At 53.1% G+C, this 15,373-nt stretch overlaps 2 protein-coding genes across 11 annotated transcripts in view; both read left to right on the plus strand.

Annotated features, from left to right (window-relative positions):
• The window catches only part of DLGAP3 (DLG associated protein 3), a 62,908-nt gene extending 57,564 nt beyond the window's left edge, over positions 1-5,344 (plus strand). For all 6 annotated transcript variants that reach the window (XM_047727952.1, XM_047727951.1, XM_047727950.1 and 3 more), the window contains 4 exons: positions 2,377-2,861; positions 3,794-3,885; positions 4,125-4,268; positions 4,989-5,344. In XM_047727952.1, coding sequence (XP_047583908.1) covers positions 2,377-2,861; positions 3,794-3,885; positions 4,125-4,268; positions 4,989-5,207 — 940 coding nt within the window. In that variant the 3' untranslated portion in view covers positions 5,208-5,344. The remainder of the gene's footprint in view (positions 1-2,376; positions 2,862-3,793; positions 3,886-4,124; positions 4,269-4,988) is intronic.
• A 5,322-nt stretch (positions 5,345-10,666) lies between these two features.
• SMIM12 (small integral membrane protein 12) lies at positions 10,667-14,847 on the plus strand. 5 transcript variants are annotated; one of them, XM_047728032.1, is made up of 2 exons: positions 10,667-10,823; positions 13,913-14,847. In XM_047728032.1, exon 2 carries the CDS (start codon positions 13,918-13,920, stop codon positions 14,194-14,196), a length of 279 nt encoding a protein of 92 aa, XP_047583988.1. In that variant the 5' UTR covers positions 10,667-10,823; positions 13,913-13,917; the 3' UTR covers positions 14,197-14,847. The 5 variants fall into 5 exon arrangements, with proteins under 5 accessions (XP_047583988.1, XP_047583991.1, XP_047583990.1 ...); XM_047728035.1 differs by lacking the exon at positions 10,667-10,823 and adding an exon at positions 10,868-10,889; XM_047728034.1 differs by lacking the exon at positions 10,667-10,823 and adding an exon at positions 10,896-11,041.
• Positions 14,848-15,373: the final 526 nt, after the last annotated feature.

Below are 15,373 nucleotides of genomic sequence, written 5' to 3' on the forward strand. Positions count from 1 at the left end.
GGCTGAGAGACAGATCCATGTTTTGTGAGAGAGACCAGGGAAGCAGACAGGGAAGGCAAGCCTTCGATGATGTCTTCACTGGGGCAAGCCCCACCTTTACGTATGTGGTTTGCAACTGCTGGAGCACTGAAGGAGCCAAAGGCAGACTGGAGCTCAGAGGCACGAAAACATTGGCGGTAGAGCCAACGTGCCTCAGAACAGTTCAGTTAGACACACGAGACTCTCTCCGGAGACAGAGAACAAATTAAGCAGAAAAGTTGGGGCTTGGGGCTGCTTCCACACCCAAGAAGGCTGCTGAGGGCGGTACAGTGCTGAGGGCGGTCATGGGCACAGTCAGGAGGCTCACAGAGGAAGATATGACTTGAGTCGGAAATGGCCAGGGAGGGAGGAGGAGGGAGGCCATTCTAGAAAAAGGAATAGCACGTGCAAAGGCATCAAGTCAGGGCCAATATAATCTACTTGGGGAACAAGAAGAATGTGGCGAGGGGGCGGGGAGGATGAGGTTGGAGAGGAGGACTGCTTCCGGACTAGATGTTAGCATTGGGTGAATGTCAGCGGAGGGAACTTGAACTTTTTCTTTTGGCAGCAGGGAGCTGGGGAAGAGTTTTGGGCAGGGGAATGTGCTGGGCAAAGGGCAGCTTTAGGAAGACTGCTCTGGATTGGTGAGGGAATGTTGGGCCCCTGATCTGAAAATATGTAAGGGATAATTTTTGAGAGAGGTAGTACTTTGGTGATTACTGGTCCATTTCTATCATTTTAGGTAGTATATATGTGTGCGTGTGTATTTATATATAATCATATCTCGTGTAATATATTTTACACACACACACTAGATGGAAGGTGAGCGACTTCCCAAAGGCGCACAGCAACAGAGCCAGCATTAGAACTCAGATCTCACTCCTCGTCCAGTGCTTTTCTTTTGTGCTGAGTGGAGACAGAAGTGTCTTGAAAGGAGGCTGATTCAATGGCAAGGCAGAGAGTGGAACAAATCCTGACCAGGGCAGGACAGGGTGGATGCCGGGGTGAACACCATGTGGGAGGCAGTGAGGATATGTTCTCGCTTTCTCTCTCTCTCTCTCTCTCTCTGGGTGGGGGTGGGGACAGAGGGATTGTTGGAGACTGCATATGAGTGCATCTCTCTTTCCTGGGTCCTGCAGCATCCTTCTGGGCCTGGTTTCTATGACAACAGGCTCCCAGCAGGCAGCCCGCCAGCTGGAGGGAAGCAGGCAGGCAAGGCAGGCAGGGAGAAGAGGCTGAAGTTGTGGGGGTTGGAGGACACTCCAGGGAAGCTAGAGGGGTCCCCCAAGACCGCCTCATTCCCTCTCTTTTCAGACCATAATGGGGTGGAGGTGGCTTAGGACGGATGGGTCTGTCTTTTATGGTCCTGAAATTTCCAGATGTCCAACTTTTGTTTACCTCTCCCCACCACCCCCACATCTCCTGACCCCCACTTCTTCAAGGATTGTCTGACCCCAGCTCTATGGCTTCAGGGACCATGGGCTTTCGCATAGGAAAGAGCTCTGAACTGGGGGAGGGGTGACAAAGAACAAGGCCAACTGACATTCTGCTTTGCAGAGGATTTGCATATTAACTCAAAGACGAGAGATTTCCAGGCCCGATGTCTTTCCTGCCAACAACTTAATTCACCTCCACTGGCTCTGGCTGTGTCTGGCCAGGCTCTGGGCTGGGCAGTGGGGCTCCCTAGAGGAGAAGTCCTTGCAGCTGCAGGCTCTTCCCACTCTCGGGCCTCTCCCAGGCAGTTCTTCCTGATGTTCTAGCAGCTGGTGTGGTGGGAAGTGCTTGGGCTGTGGAGTCAGCCGCCCTGGGTCTAAACCCTGGGTAGCTACTCTGTAGCAAGGTGACCACAGTCCTCTCCCGGCTCTAGTTTACCCATTTCTGAAAGGCTGAAGACAAACCCCTGCCGATGGTGCAAACTAGCAAAGAGTTACTATTTGTTAAAATGCTGAAATCCTTCTGTGGCCACTGGGAAAGAGCGGCCACCCTGGCCCTTCTCTCGGCCCTTGGCTCTGCCCCACGGTCCAGCTTCTGGAGGTCCTGCTCCGTCCCTCTGGGTGTGTCCATTCTGATTTGGGCCGTGGTGCCAGCATCTCTTCTGCCCCTGGAGTACAGATCGTTAGATATTTTGAATATCAGCCCCGTCCAGAGGCAGTGCAGCAGGAATTCTGTACCCCCCCGCAGGGACTCTGTATTTAAAGGTCAAGAATTAATGTCCATCCCACTGTAGGTTTCTTTTCTCATTCCTTTTCCTTTTGGCCTGGGGACGGGGTGGGGCGCGGGGCGAGGGGAGGTTGCCAGGGGTGGGGGGTGGGGATGTGACTGGGCAGGAGCAGCGATGACAACCACTTCTCTCACCAGGCGGGCAAGGTTCAAGCGCTCCAACAGTGTGACCGCGGGTGTGCAGGCAGACCTGGAACTGGAGGGCCTGGCCGGCCTGGCCACAGTGGCCACAGAAGACAAGGCCCTGCAGTTTGGACGCTCCTTCCAGAGGCACGCTTCTGAGCCCCAGCCCGGGCCCCGGGCCCCCACCTACTCAGTCTTCCGCACGGTCCACACGCAGGGCCAGTGGGCCTACCGCGAGGGCTACCCACTGCCGTATGAGCCGCCGGCCACTGATGGGTCGCCAGGCCCTGCCCCTGCCCCCACCCCCGGCCCTGGGTCCAGCCGCCGTGACTCCTGGATGGAGCGCGGCTCACGTAGCCTCCCTGACTCAGGCCGCACGTCCCCTTGCCCGCGGGACGGCGAGTGGTTCATCAAGATGCTGAGGGCGGAGGTGGAGAAGCTGGAGCACTGGTGCCAGCAGATGGAGCGGGAGGCGGAGGACTATGAGCTGCCCGAGGAGAGTGAGTGAGGGGCCCTGCATGCGCGAAGGGATCGTAGCTGGGGCTGGCGGTGAGCAGTGGAACGGGAGAGCCCTCCGCCTGGGCCTGAGTGTGTGTCCTCGTGGTTTGCTTCTTTGACCTGGATCTCAGTGGGTCCCCCTTGGCCTCAGGGCGTCTTGGAAGGAAGCGGGGAAACAGCTTCAGAGGCCAGGATGGGACTGGGCAAGTGACCAGGTGGAAGGGCACGGCAGGGCCAAGTCACCCAGCCCATGGAGGTCAAGGGAACTCTGTTCCCATCTCGTTGGTGTGGGAGTCCAGGACTGACCCAGGGAGTGGGACCACACTACAAGGTGGAGGGTGAGGCAGTGCACAAGGTCAGATCACTGTCTGAGGCCTAGGTGAAGGACATTCTGCCCCAAGACATGGCTCTGGACTGAGGGAGGCCACAGCCCTTCCCTGCAAGTCCATCTGAGGGGAGACACAGCCATACCTCAGAATCCCTAAGTTGATGGGATGGTGACTACGAAGATGAGAGTCACGCACATGAAATTTTCAGTAACTCTTGATGAGTCAAAGAGTCACCTACTGATGCATGACAAAGTTCTGCCAATGGGTGGTCATTGAGCTGGTGCCTGGGTAAGCCTGGAGGGCCAGGTGGGGACTGGTTTCCCTCTGTTCCATGACACAGGAGGAAAGGAGGACACGGGAAGATAAGTGCTTACGAAATGGAGGTGGTCTGAAGAAACGCTGGTGTCCAAGGATCCAGCCTTCTTGGTGCTGTGGGATAGGAGCCGCTTGCTAGGGACTTGGGGATGGGATGGGGAGGGGGTTGGAGGGGACAGACGAACAGAGAGTGCCAGATAAGGCAAGGTTGAGTCATTCAGGGCAGACTTCTCAGAGGCTGGGAAATGAGAGGCATCCATCCCTCCTCTGAATCTGCTTCTGCTCCCCAGTCCTGGAGAAGATCCGCAGTGCCGTGGGCAGCACACAGCTTCTCCTGTCCCAGAAGGTTCAGCAGTTCTTCCGGCTGTGTCAGCAAAGCATGGTGAGTGCCCATGGGCTGAAGCCCCCCGGGAGGGTATATTCCTGGAGGTAAGACCTGGTGTTTGCGCCCAAGACAGAGCAGCCTAGGTTCTTTCTTGTCTCCCTACCTTCCCCTCCCCCAGACCCCATTCTCCCAGGCTGAGCTTCCTGGTGGGGAAGATGGATGGGGCTTTTTCTGGTCCTGGCTGGGGTGCAGACCTTCCTGACCAGCTGTCTCTCCTCTGTCTCCCTCTATTGAAGGACCCCACTGCGTTCCCCGTGCCCACTTTCCAGGACCTGGCGGGTTTTTGGGACCTCCTGCAGCTCTCTATAGAGGATGTGACCCTCAAGTTCCTGGAGCTACAGCAACTCAAGGCCAACAGCTGGAAACTCCTGGAGCCCAAGGTAGGGGGAGAGTCCCTTCAAGCCAAGAGGCCAGACCCTGGAAAATGCCCTTCCCCACAGAGGGCCTGTGTGGGGAGAGGAAGGGAGCCGAGGGCATTCACAGGCAGCAAAGGCAGTCCTGGATCCGTGATGGTGACCGTCTGCTTCTAATAGGACCACACTCTTGGTCACGGCCATCTGCTCGGCCTTGTGCCCATCACTGCCTGAGCTGCCAGAACCCTGCGGTGGCTATAGCCACCTCCGACCAGCTGTAGTCTGAGGGAGCAGAACTAAAGCTCCCAGAAGAGGGGACTGCCTTAGTTTGGACCCAGGCACGGAGGGGATCTTGGGGGGCCCCTCAGCACTCACTGCACTAGACATTGTCTTTGATGAGGCCGAGATGCCTCGTAGCGAACCCCCATTGCCCTGCGTGAGTCGGGGCCGCTGCATTCCTCCCGACTGGAGGGAAATCGCCCACTTCCCACCCAAGTCCCTGGAGGAGCCCGGGAGGAGCAAGCGCTCGGATGCGAGTTGTCGCGAACGGCGCCACCAGGGGGCGCCCGGATTCGTAATTTTTAATGAAAAGTGGCTTTTGACCTTGTCCCAGGCACACCTGGGGCTTCGGGCCGCCCTCCCGCGTGGGAGCTGCGCGGTGTCAGTCCCCTGGGGCGGCGGGGGCGCGAGCGGGGGATGGGGGGGTCCCCGCCCGCAGACTGAGCCGCCGCCCCCCTCTCCCGGCAGGAGGAGAAGAAGGTCCCTCCGCCGATACCAAAGAAGCCCTCGCGGGGCCGGGGCGTGCCGGTGAAGGAGCGCTCCCTGGACTCGGTGGACCGGCAGCGGCAGGAAGCGCGCAAGCGGCTCCTGGCGGCCAAGCGCGCCGCCTCCTTCCGCCACAGCTCGGCCACCGAGAGTGCCGACAGCATCGAGATCTACATCCCCGAGGCCCAGACCAGGCTGTGACCGGCCCGGCCCGCCCGGCCCGGGCCCGGGCCCGCGGTTTTCTACCCGTACTGTACACCCAGCGTCGAGGTCACTGTGAACGCGGGCCGCCCCGTGCGCCCGCCCCGCCGGCACCGCACGCCCCGGCTCCTCCTGCCCGTCACACTCTCGTGGGTTTTTTACCTTCCTGACCCCACGCGAAGGCGCCCGGGCTGGGCTGGGGGCCGTGCCTCTCCGCCCTGCGCCCCCACCTGGACCCTCTTCTTTCCTGGTCCGACGCTTCGTCCCCACCTCCTCCCCACCGGCACCATCTCTGCCATTACCCCCACCCCCCCACGGGCCAGGCCGGGCCGGGTCCCCCATCTGGGCTCTGCGTCCCCTCTCCCCACCCCGCGGGGCTGGGCTTCGTGGGGATCAAGCTTCGTGGCTTTTTATGAAGAATCCCGAACCCCACCTAGGAGCCTGCCCCACCCTCCCAGGGGCTCACCCTCAGCCCTCAGCCCACCGGGCCCAGGGACCACAGTGGCTGGACCAACCCAGGACCAGGGCGTCTGGGCCTCTCCCCTTTCCCAGCTGCTGGGGAGGGGAGATGGGGCTTCCCCTCACCACACCTGTGGCTGTTCCCACATCCCCTTGAGTATCCCAGGAAAAATAAAACGGCAGAACTGCACTGGAGCCGGCTGCTCTCTCCAGAAGGAGCCACCTCTGCCCCGTGTGTGGAAGCCAGGAGTGTGTGTGGGGTGGGTAGGAGAACGGCGGGGGGTGGGGGTGGGGAGGCAGGGTGGGGGGATGGAGGGAAGGCAGGCCAGGAGCCACTCTCTCTGTTTGGGGAGAGCGTGGTAGCCTGGGCCAGCTGGGGCAAAGGGGATTCGGCCCCCTGGTGGCCGCAGAAGGACCTGAGCCCTCCTGGAGGGACCCAAGGGCCAAGGAGGGAAGGGTTTTCTCTCTACCACTCCTAGTTCAATCCATTTCTCTTTCTGCCCCCCCCCCCCCCCCCCCCCCCCCCACTGCTCCCAGGCTTCCTCCCGCAGCAGGCAGCCCAGAGCCCCGGCAGACCTTCCTGTGCTCCATAAACAGGGAGTGCTGTTATTCTTAGATGCTGATGGATACTGGTTTCCCTTCCCCTAAGGGTCTGGTGTTGCCTCTGCTCCACCCCACCTGATCAGCAGCAGAAACGCTGTTCGATTTAGTGTTATCACCTTTTTTGATAACTTCTCTGGGTGGGCACTTTGGTGGGGGTTCCAAGGGGAGAATGGAGCTTTCCTGGGAAGCTAAGTAACAACTCTGACCTAGTAGTGCTGGCTAATGTTTTGGGGATGTTTGCTCTGGGCCAGGTGGTGGGGTGGAGGGGGGAGGGCTTTACATGAATGTAGCTCATCCTTAGGACAGGTGAGAAAGCTGCTGGGGAGAGGTTCTGTGACCTGTCCAATGTCACAGGGAGGGCTAGGAGTGGTGGACCAGGTCTGTCTCACGCCAAACCGGGAGCTTTTAGTTCTACAGCTTTCCAAGCCCAGAAGGGTTTGATGGCAGCTCCCACCTGGTCTGGCAACCCCATCCAGCGCTTGGGGTTGATGTGTCACCCTCAGGCAGGAAGAAGAGCCACCCAAGGCTTTGACTGCCCTTCTGGGCCACACTGGACTAGGCCATTCTCATTCATTTATTTAGCAGGCGTTTATCAAGGACCACTGTTGGCATTGGCCAGCACCGGGAGATGGCCCTGAACAAGTGTAGTTTCTACACTTCTGGCGCTAACAGACAAGTAAACAAGCAGTTACAGAATAAGGGTGAGTGCTGGAAAGAGCTACTGGAGGAGGGCCAGCTCTGGGAAGAATGCTCCAAGATCAGACAACAGTTGTGCAAAGGCCAGGAGGAGAAAGAGCATCGGGAGCAGAGGCGTGACCATGCTGGGCTTTTGGGTCAACTTGAGACAGGTGGGCCTGGGTCCTCAGAGCCACGGGGAGCCATGCATGGAAGGGTTTTGATTAGGTTTTTATGGGCCAGTGTGGGAGGCCACCTGAAAAGCAAGAAATCGTACACACACACTTATATGAGACCACCAGAAGGGGGAGTGAACCCCATGTGATCCAAATTCCTGCAAGTGAGTCAGCTTGGAGCTGCTCTCTCACAGATTCCTGGGCCCTAACACTGGGAATAGACTCTCTGCCCTCAAGTGAGTTTTTAACAGGTGTGCAAGGTGGTTTTGATGGCAGCCAGGCTTGAGACTCTCAGGTTGGATGACCATCCCAGAGTTTCCACTGGAAATGCCCATTTGTCTATTTCCCCTGGACTTGCCAAGGGAGCCTTTAGCTAGGTCACTTCACCTCTCTGAGATTGAGTTTTCCCATCTCTAAAACTGGAACATGGGCAAGGTTTGCACTAGATGGTACTCGGAGTAATCCTTGAAGCTGATATTGTTGTTACCATCATTTACAGGTGAGAAAACTAAGGCTTCGAGAGTTTAAACAACTTACCCCAAATCACAAAGCCGAGAAGTGGCTGAGTCTGTGTTTAACCTTCTACACTCTACAGCTCTTTATGGGTCTATGTCTTTTCCCAGAATCTGGGCCCGGTTTCCCAGGACCATGAGGTATAAATGGGATGGGGACAGAGGAGCAACACAACCCTGAACAAGTATAGTTAACATCTTGATACAGACATGACATCTTAATCTCCCCAGGTGGGAGTCTCCCCTGGGGAGCCCAGCACCACAGACAAGTGAAGGATTAGGTCCAGTCCCTGTGCTTTCGATTGGTCCCAGCTGGCCAAAGCCAGGCACATAAACAGAATGGCATGTACAGATGGAGCTTCTCCCAGAGGAGCTGAGGAGACCAAAGGAGGAAACCTCTAGCAGCTGGTTGAGTCTAGGAAATCTTTCTGCAAGAGAGCCTTTTGAACTGGGTCTTGCAGGACGAGTTAGAGTTTTGCAGCCGAGGAAGAGAGGGAGGACATTCATTTCCGGCAAAGGGATCAGCTTGGGCAAATGCACAGTAGGGTATGTGTGTAGGATCATGGGAGGAGCAGAGACTGGAGGGAGGTGATAGGCTTGGATGGGGCGGAGAGGGTATAGAGTAGACGTGGCCAGAAGGGACCCATGGGAAGAGAGGGGGTTTTTAAACTGGAGATTTCATTTTTTAGAAAAGATTTTATTTACTTATTTGAGAGAAAGAGAGAGAGAGAGAAAGCATGCACAAGCAGGGGGAGTAGGAGAGGGAGGAGCAGGCTCCCCACGGAGCAGGGAGGCCAACACAGGGCTCAATCCCAGGACCCTGGGATTATGACCTGAGCTGAAGGTCAATGCTTAACCAACTGAACCACCCAGGCTCCCTGGAAATTTCATGGTTTTATGTGAGTTTTTGAAAGACCCCTTTGGCTAAGAATGGAAATGGACTGGAGGGAGCAATGGAAGATGGAAGGAGACCATTGAGGGAGTCGCTAAGGTCGTTCACGTAAGAGATGAATGATGAAGAGCTTGAGAGACATTCAGGAGAGAGAGGTGCTCTGAGCTGAGTTTGGGAAATAGTGCAAAGATGAGATTTTGAAAATGTTAGTTAGGGTTTTGGCTTAGTGAATAAGTAAAACCATAAATGAACATAGGACATTACAGAAGGATGAATCAATTTGGGGAATACTAAACATACCAGTGACCATTTATTGAACACTCAGGAGGCGCCAAGTACCACGCCAAGCTTTTTATACACATTAGGTCACTAGGACTCAGAACCACCCTTGGGGACAGGTACTCTCATTGCATTTGCTTAAACGAAGAGTGTCAACTGCCTTTCTGAGATTAGCAGGCAGCAGGGGCAGGATTTGAACCCACTTTTGATTCCTAGGTCTGTGCTCTCAAGCCCCACTCCATTCTGCCTGACCGAACTACTAGCCCTCACTTGAGATTCAGCTCAAGGGCGGGTTCCTCTGGTGAGCCCTCCCTGATTCTTCCTGGGTTTCTGCTCTGCGAGACCTATGCATGCTTCTGTTGACGTTTCTCACACTCCCTTGGCAGTTTGTAGAGCCCTCTACTTCCCCAGCAGTTGGTCCGAGAACTCCTGAAGGCAGGGGTGGTTCATTTTTGCATCCTCAGTGTCTAGCACGTGTCCATTGGCTGGCTGAATGTTAATTGTTCTGGGCAATTGTGTTCCCTTCTCTTTTCTACACATTCATTTAGGGAATAAGTTCTGCTAGTAATAGTTTCTTATATATTTCTCTGTGCTGTTTCTTTCTATCTCTGCTGCCAGAGCTTAGCACTGACCTCTTTGAGATCATAGAAGAAGGGCATCTAACGTGTGATGGAGTCTAGGAGGCTTCCTCTGGAGGTATCCCTTAAGCTTGGAAAAATGAGCCAGAGCTATTTTGGTAAAGAAAGGCTCTCCAGGTAGATGAAAACGCATAATAAATGAAGGCACAGAGGTGTGAAACAGTCTGCATGGGGGACTATGAGGGGTTTAGCCTGTGTTACTAAAGATAAAGAAATATGCTTGGCTGAGACTTGTGGAACAGAGGTGAGAAGGCAGGGCTAGTGAGGGCGTTATTTCTCTATACAGTTGACCCCTGAACAACGACAGTGCTAAGGGCACCCACCCCCCTAACGTTGGAAAATCCATGTATAACTTTGACACCCCCCAAACTTAACTACTAATAGCTTACTGTTGACCAGATTCCTTCCTGATAACATAAACAGTTGATTAACACATACTATGTATGTTATATGTATCATGTGCTGTATTCCTACAATAAAATAAACTGGAGAAAAGAAAATATTATTAAGAAAATCATAACAAAGAGAGAATATATTTCTAGTACCATTCTGCATTTATTGAAAAAAAAAAAATACAAAAACCCACGTGTAAGTGGATCCACACCGTTTTAAGCCCCTGTGGTTCAGAGGTCAACTGTACCTGATGAAATAGATGTCTGTACAGGGCATAGTGGGGACACAGGGGGAGTGAATACTTGTATCTGAGGGGTAAGGCAAGACTTAGGTTTCACTATATTTCAGTTCTTAGTATACTGACAACAGAACCATTTTATTTCCTGTGGCTATGTACCTGGCGCAGCACTTAACATGCATTATCTCATCAAACCCTCACAACATCCTGTGAAATAGGTGTTATTACCTTTATGCATAAGAGGGAAAGGAGGCTCTGGCGGATTAATAGTGTTCCCAAGGTCACGTGGCTAGAAAACTAGCCTACATGGAAGAGTTCTTAGAGTTCTAGACTATATCCTGCTAAGGAGATCTTCTTGGAATCAACGAACGTGTCTTTTATTTTTGTGTGTCCAGACCTAGGACTTAGAGACGACCAATAAACATCAGTTTAATAAATGAATGGACGACCTTCCACTTTTCTCCACGCGGAAAGCACGTGCTGACGTCATTGGGAAACCCTCCAAGCCACGAGGGGGCGCAGTCCCATCTCCGCGCAGCGGAGCCCGAGGCTGACGCTCAGCTCCCTCCGGTCCTTTGACTGGAGCTCAGCTAATCCGCGCGCTCGGAGAGAGCGGCGCCGGTGGGCGGGGTCCCGGGGCCAAGCCCCGCGGGCCGCTGGGAGGGTCGACGTCGGTGCTCGCCGCGAGCGAGCTAGCGAGAAGGCGGGCGGAGGGCGGGGGCAGGACCGTGGAGTGCGGGCTGCGGCGCAGGTGAGCACGAGGTCCCAGCGGGCAGTTCCCTCTACCCAAGCGGCCGCCGGGGCCGCCCGTTGTCAGGTGACGGCTCCCGGCAGTGAGTGACCTCTGAGTTAGGGAAGGGTGTCGGCTCAGGCCCTGGCTGGGCCTGACATCTTCCCAGGGCTCGGGGGCCGAGTCTGGGCGCCCAGCAGACCCCCGGCTGCCAGCGCTTCTCGGGCTCAGGCACGGGGGTGAGAACGGACGCTGCAGAGGCCACGAGGGTGGTGAGATACGGGCAGGGGACCGGGAACCCAGAGGAGGGAGAAGGCCAGATACTTGGGACTCGGATCTTAGTTGCGCTCCCATCCCTGGGCCGGGCTCGAGTGACGGTCAGGGCCAGTCCTTCCACCCTGTCAGGTCTCCTCTGCCCCTCGGACTGCGGCTTCTGGTCTCATTGGGCTTCAGGGGCTCCCGCACAAGGGCAGGTTTCCTAGCAACCCACTTGACCTTTACCGGACACTCAGGCTTCCTCTGTGCGGGGTTGGAAAGAAGACGTTCGAGAGTTTGCGGGACGCTTTTGCCGCCTTCATTTTGATACCCTGGGGATGACTTGTTAGGGAGTGTTCAGCTTCTTGCATCAGCAAAGTAGCCTGCTGTATTCCTGCCGCCTTGTGAGGGCGAGGGTTGGGCGTCTGCTGAGGTTTTACACTGGTGCGTTGTTAGAGCTGTCATTCATTCACTTAACAAACTTTTCTGGGAGCACTTTATGGTAGGCAGGGCAGGCAGGTAGGGGATGGATAGGTCACAGTGAGGGCTGTAGAGACATGGTCGTTGCCCTTTTGTAGTTTCAGTGTTTTGAGAAATGCAGACAGGTGGGGTAGGCCTCCAGCATAACGTCTGACAAGGAGAAAGTGGTTCTAACTGTTGAATATATGAATGCATTGACTTATTTGGGAATGATTAGAATGTGGGCGGGACATCAGAGAGAGCCCTTTGCTGCATGTGGGAGATGCTGTGAATTATGGACTCATGTTTGGTTTATTTTACAACAAATTGGGGATCTGAATGGAGGATTGCTGTTTAGGGTACATATTTACTTATGCATAGCTTGCATAAAAGGTAGAAAAGAAAATGAAGTATTAGGTTTGAGGTTCTTCAGGGGTGTTTCTTTTAACATCGTCTGAGTCCTATAATCTCACATATTTCTGAGTAATCTTAGAGTTTGCCAAAAGGGAGACTCTTCCATATAGTGACATGCCAAGTTGATGGAAAAAAATTGTAGGAAGCACTCCCCAAGTCCAGTATTTGGACAGAAACAGCACACCTATCTGCAGTGTGTTCTTGCCACTAGAAAGAGCACAAGTGTTGAAGTTTGGAGAGGCCTGGATTCAGAAGCAGTGGTTCTGTCACTTCTAGTGATCTTGGACAAGTTCACATAATGTCCCTGAGCCTTTGTGGCCTTAGACACAAACCTGGGCTAATAATTCCTACCTCATAGAGGTGTTGTTAAGATCAGGTGATGACCAGCGGGTGACTTGTACAGCATATAGGCCTGGTGCTGAGACAAAGGACTCAGGGGGGAACATTGGAGCTGCTACAAGCTTTACCCTGATAATGGTCCATGATAGTCTTGGGTCCGAAGAATGCTGGGATTTCTCCGAAGAGAATTGGAACCAAAGAAAGAGAGAGCATCATTCTGTTCTTGGTGAGATTTCAGTTGTACACTTTAGAGATAGCCAAGTTGGAGAAACACCTACATAGGTGCAAATGGAGGGAGTGATCTTTTGTTTGAGACTTTGGGGCAAGTTACTTAACCCTCTGATAATACCATCTACCTCATAGAGTGGACATGAGGGTAAAAGGAGATACTACATTTAAAATGCTTAGCCCAAGGACTGGCACATAGGTGCTCAGTAAATGGTAGCTATCATTATGATAATGTGAGTAATCTTTTTTTTTTTTAAGAGACTTTATTTATTAGTGAGCAAGAGAGAGCAAGTAGGGGGAGGAATAGAAGGAGAGGAACAAGCAGACTGTACTCTGAGCATGGAGCTGGGCTCGGGACTCGATCCGACAACCTTGAGATCATGACCTGAGCTGAAATCAAGAGTCAGAGGATTAACCAACTGAGCCACCCAGGTGGCCCGTGAATAATCTTTGATAACTGTTAATGGTAATAGTCTTGAGACTAAATGGCCATTAGAGTGAACCAGGTTGTGTGTTTCTGTATTTTTTTTTGGTGTTGTCTTCATTTCAGGGCGCTCCAGAGCCATTCCACTCTCCCCCGCACCCTGCCATGGCTTTTACAATGTGTGTGTGTGTGTGTGTGTGTGTGTGTGTGTGTGTTTTAAAACATAATAATTCAAGGTCTATCATGTTCAGAGTATGTATAATGTGTTGGTGATATATTTAGGAGTTTATTTTGCAAATATGAGGGTATGGGTTTGGTTGGAGGGAATGTATTTTGAAAGGGGTTTGGACAGCAGTTTTGCAAAGCGTAGGTATGTCTCATTTTTAAAAAGCTCAAGTTCAGAATAGGAAAAAATAATTATCTAAAATCCAGAATTGTTGAGTAATGGATTAGGGTTTTGGCCATTTAAATATGTTCCTTGCTCTTTGTGTGAGGTAAAGGAACTACTTCTCATTATCTGGGAGCTAGGAGAGTCACAGTGGGACTATACACAGTGGGAAAAATGTGGCTGGCTCTGTTCATGGAGAAATTGCTTAGAGCAGAGGAAGGCTCTTTTCCATTCCTGAAATGTCGGTAAAGTGTGGAGGGAGGGCCTGGGGCCAGTCACAGGCTTGAATCTTTGTTAGATAAGCTCAGAGGTTCTCTTGTGGGCAACACTGTCAAACACGGTTGCATAATGGTCAAAGAGTACAGTACATAAAATAGAGATTCTTGCCTTCTTCCTTAACAATCATGTCTTTCAGAATCTTCTAGATTGTTTGGGGGCCCTAACTGTTGCCCACGCAAGGTACCCTCTTGCATGACTGTGTGGTAGATGCTCAGTCAGTTGTACCAGAGTGCCTAGCGAAAGGAGAGCCCTGGTGGGTTGTCTGTATTCGGTGGGAAGGGGGATGCTGGTTTCTCCCTAATGCTGCCTTGTGCTCTTCTGCAGATGTCATGTGGCCTGTGCTTTGGACCGTGGTGCGTACCTATGCTCCCTATGTCACATTTCCTGTGGCCTTTGTGGTCGGGGCTGTGGGTTACCACCTGGAATGGTTCATCCGGGGAAAGGATCCCCAGCCTGTGGAGGAGGAGAAGAGCATCTCTGAGCGCCGGGAGGACCGCAAGCTGGATGAACTGCTAGGCAAGGACCATACCCAGGTGGTGAGCCTTAAGGACAAGCTGGAATTTGCCCCTAAAGCTGTCCTGAACAGAAACCGCCCGGAGAAGAATTAACGAAGGACACAGAGCCCTATGGGTCCTTGTGTGGGCCATGACTGGCCCTGCCACCATGTCCACCCTGCTCCAGAACCCACATGGGATTTGCTGTGTTGCTCATTCTTGCCCCTCCCGTACCACCCAGCCCCGCACACATTGGCCGCTCTTCTGTTGCTAGGCGGACACGCGAACAGCTGGGGGGCCAGGGAAGAGGAGGGCCCTTGAGGGTTCTGGCCTGAAGGCTGCATGTGTTGTATGGTGGCCGAAACTGCTCAGGCTTCTGTGCTTCTGGGCGCACTTTGGGGAGGAGTATCATGAAATGAATGATGGCTGGCTCTTTCTTTGGGGAGGTACTTTGGCCTCAAGTGGGAGTGGCTGGGGTTGGCATGCTGCCTTAGGAGGGATGCCTACATGCCTAGGTCCAGGGTACACTGGGAAGAATTCAAAAAGCTACCTGACTCCCTTCACTAGTTTGCCCTCTTCTTGTACTCATTCTTCCTGAAATCCTGTCCTGTCAGCTCAGGAATGAGACTCCCTGGGGAGAAAAGCCTTTTATTGTCCTTGGAAGCCCAGGCTGTTTGCCTTGGGACAGGTGAATTTGCTGGAAAACAGACATCCCCCCCATCACTGTATGGTACAAAACTTCATTAAAGTTGCACCTGACAACCATATTGATCTAATCCGATCTTCCAGATGGTGTTGAGTCTCCTTAGGAGTTACGCAAGTGCAGGCATCTTAGGGTTGGATAACATTGACCTTTAACCAAGGGCTTTGGGGTGCAGGCACTGAGTCCTGGAGGTACAGGTTTCCAGGAACCTTTTTGTCATGATGAGATGAGGTTTATAGGACCTTTAAAAATGTGAATTCAAGTGTAGACCAGGGAGCTTAACAGTTGCTATCAAAATTTTCAACTATACACAGACATACATTTTCTCCTGTAAAAGTAATATATATACATGAAAGAACATTTGGTAGAGATTGGAAAAATGGTTGTCCCTACTCCAGGGCTCCAGTACAACTAAAAAGGTAGCATTTTGTTACCTTTCACTAATTCTTGGCATAGTTCTTTAATTTTTTAAAAAAGATTTTTATTTATTTGATAGAGTGCAAGTGAGAGAGTGCACAAACAGGGGAGGGGTAGAGGAAGAGAGAAGCAGACTCCCTGCTGAGCAGGGAACTTGACTTGGGGCTCAAT

The sequence above is a fragment of the Lutra lutra genome, chromosome 4 (assembly GCF_902655055.1).
Source record: "Lutra lutra chromosome 4, mLutLut1.2, whole genome shotgun sequence".
Lineage (NCBI taxonomy): Eukaryota > Metazoa > Chordata > Mammalia > Carnivora > Mustelidae > Lutra > Lutra lutra.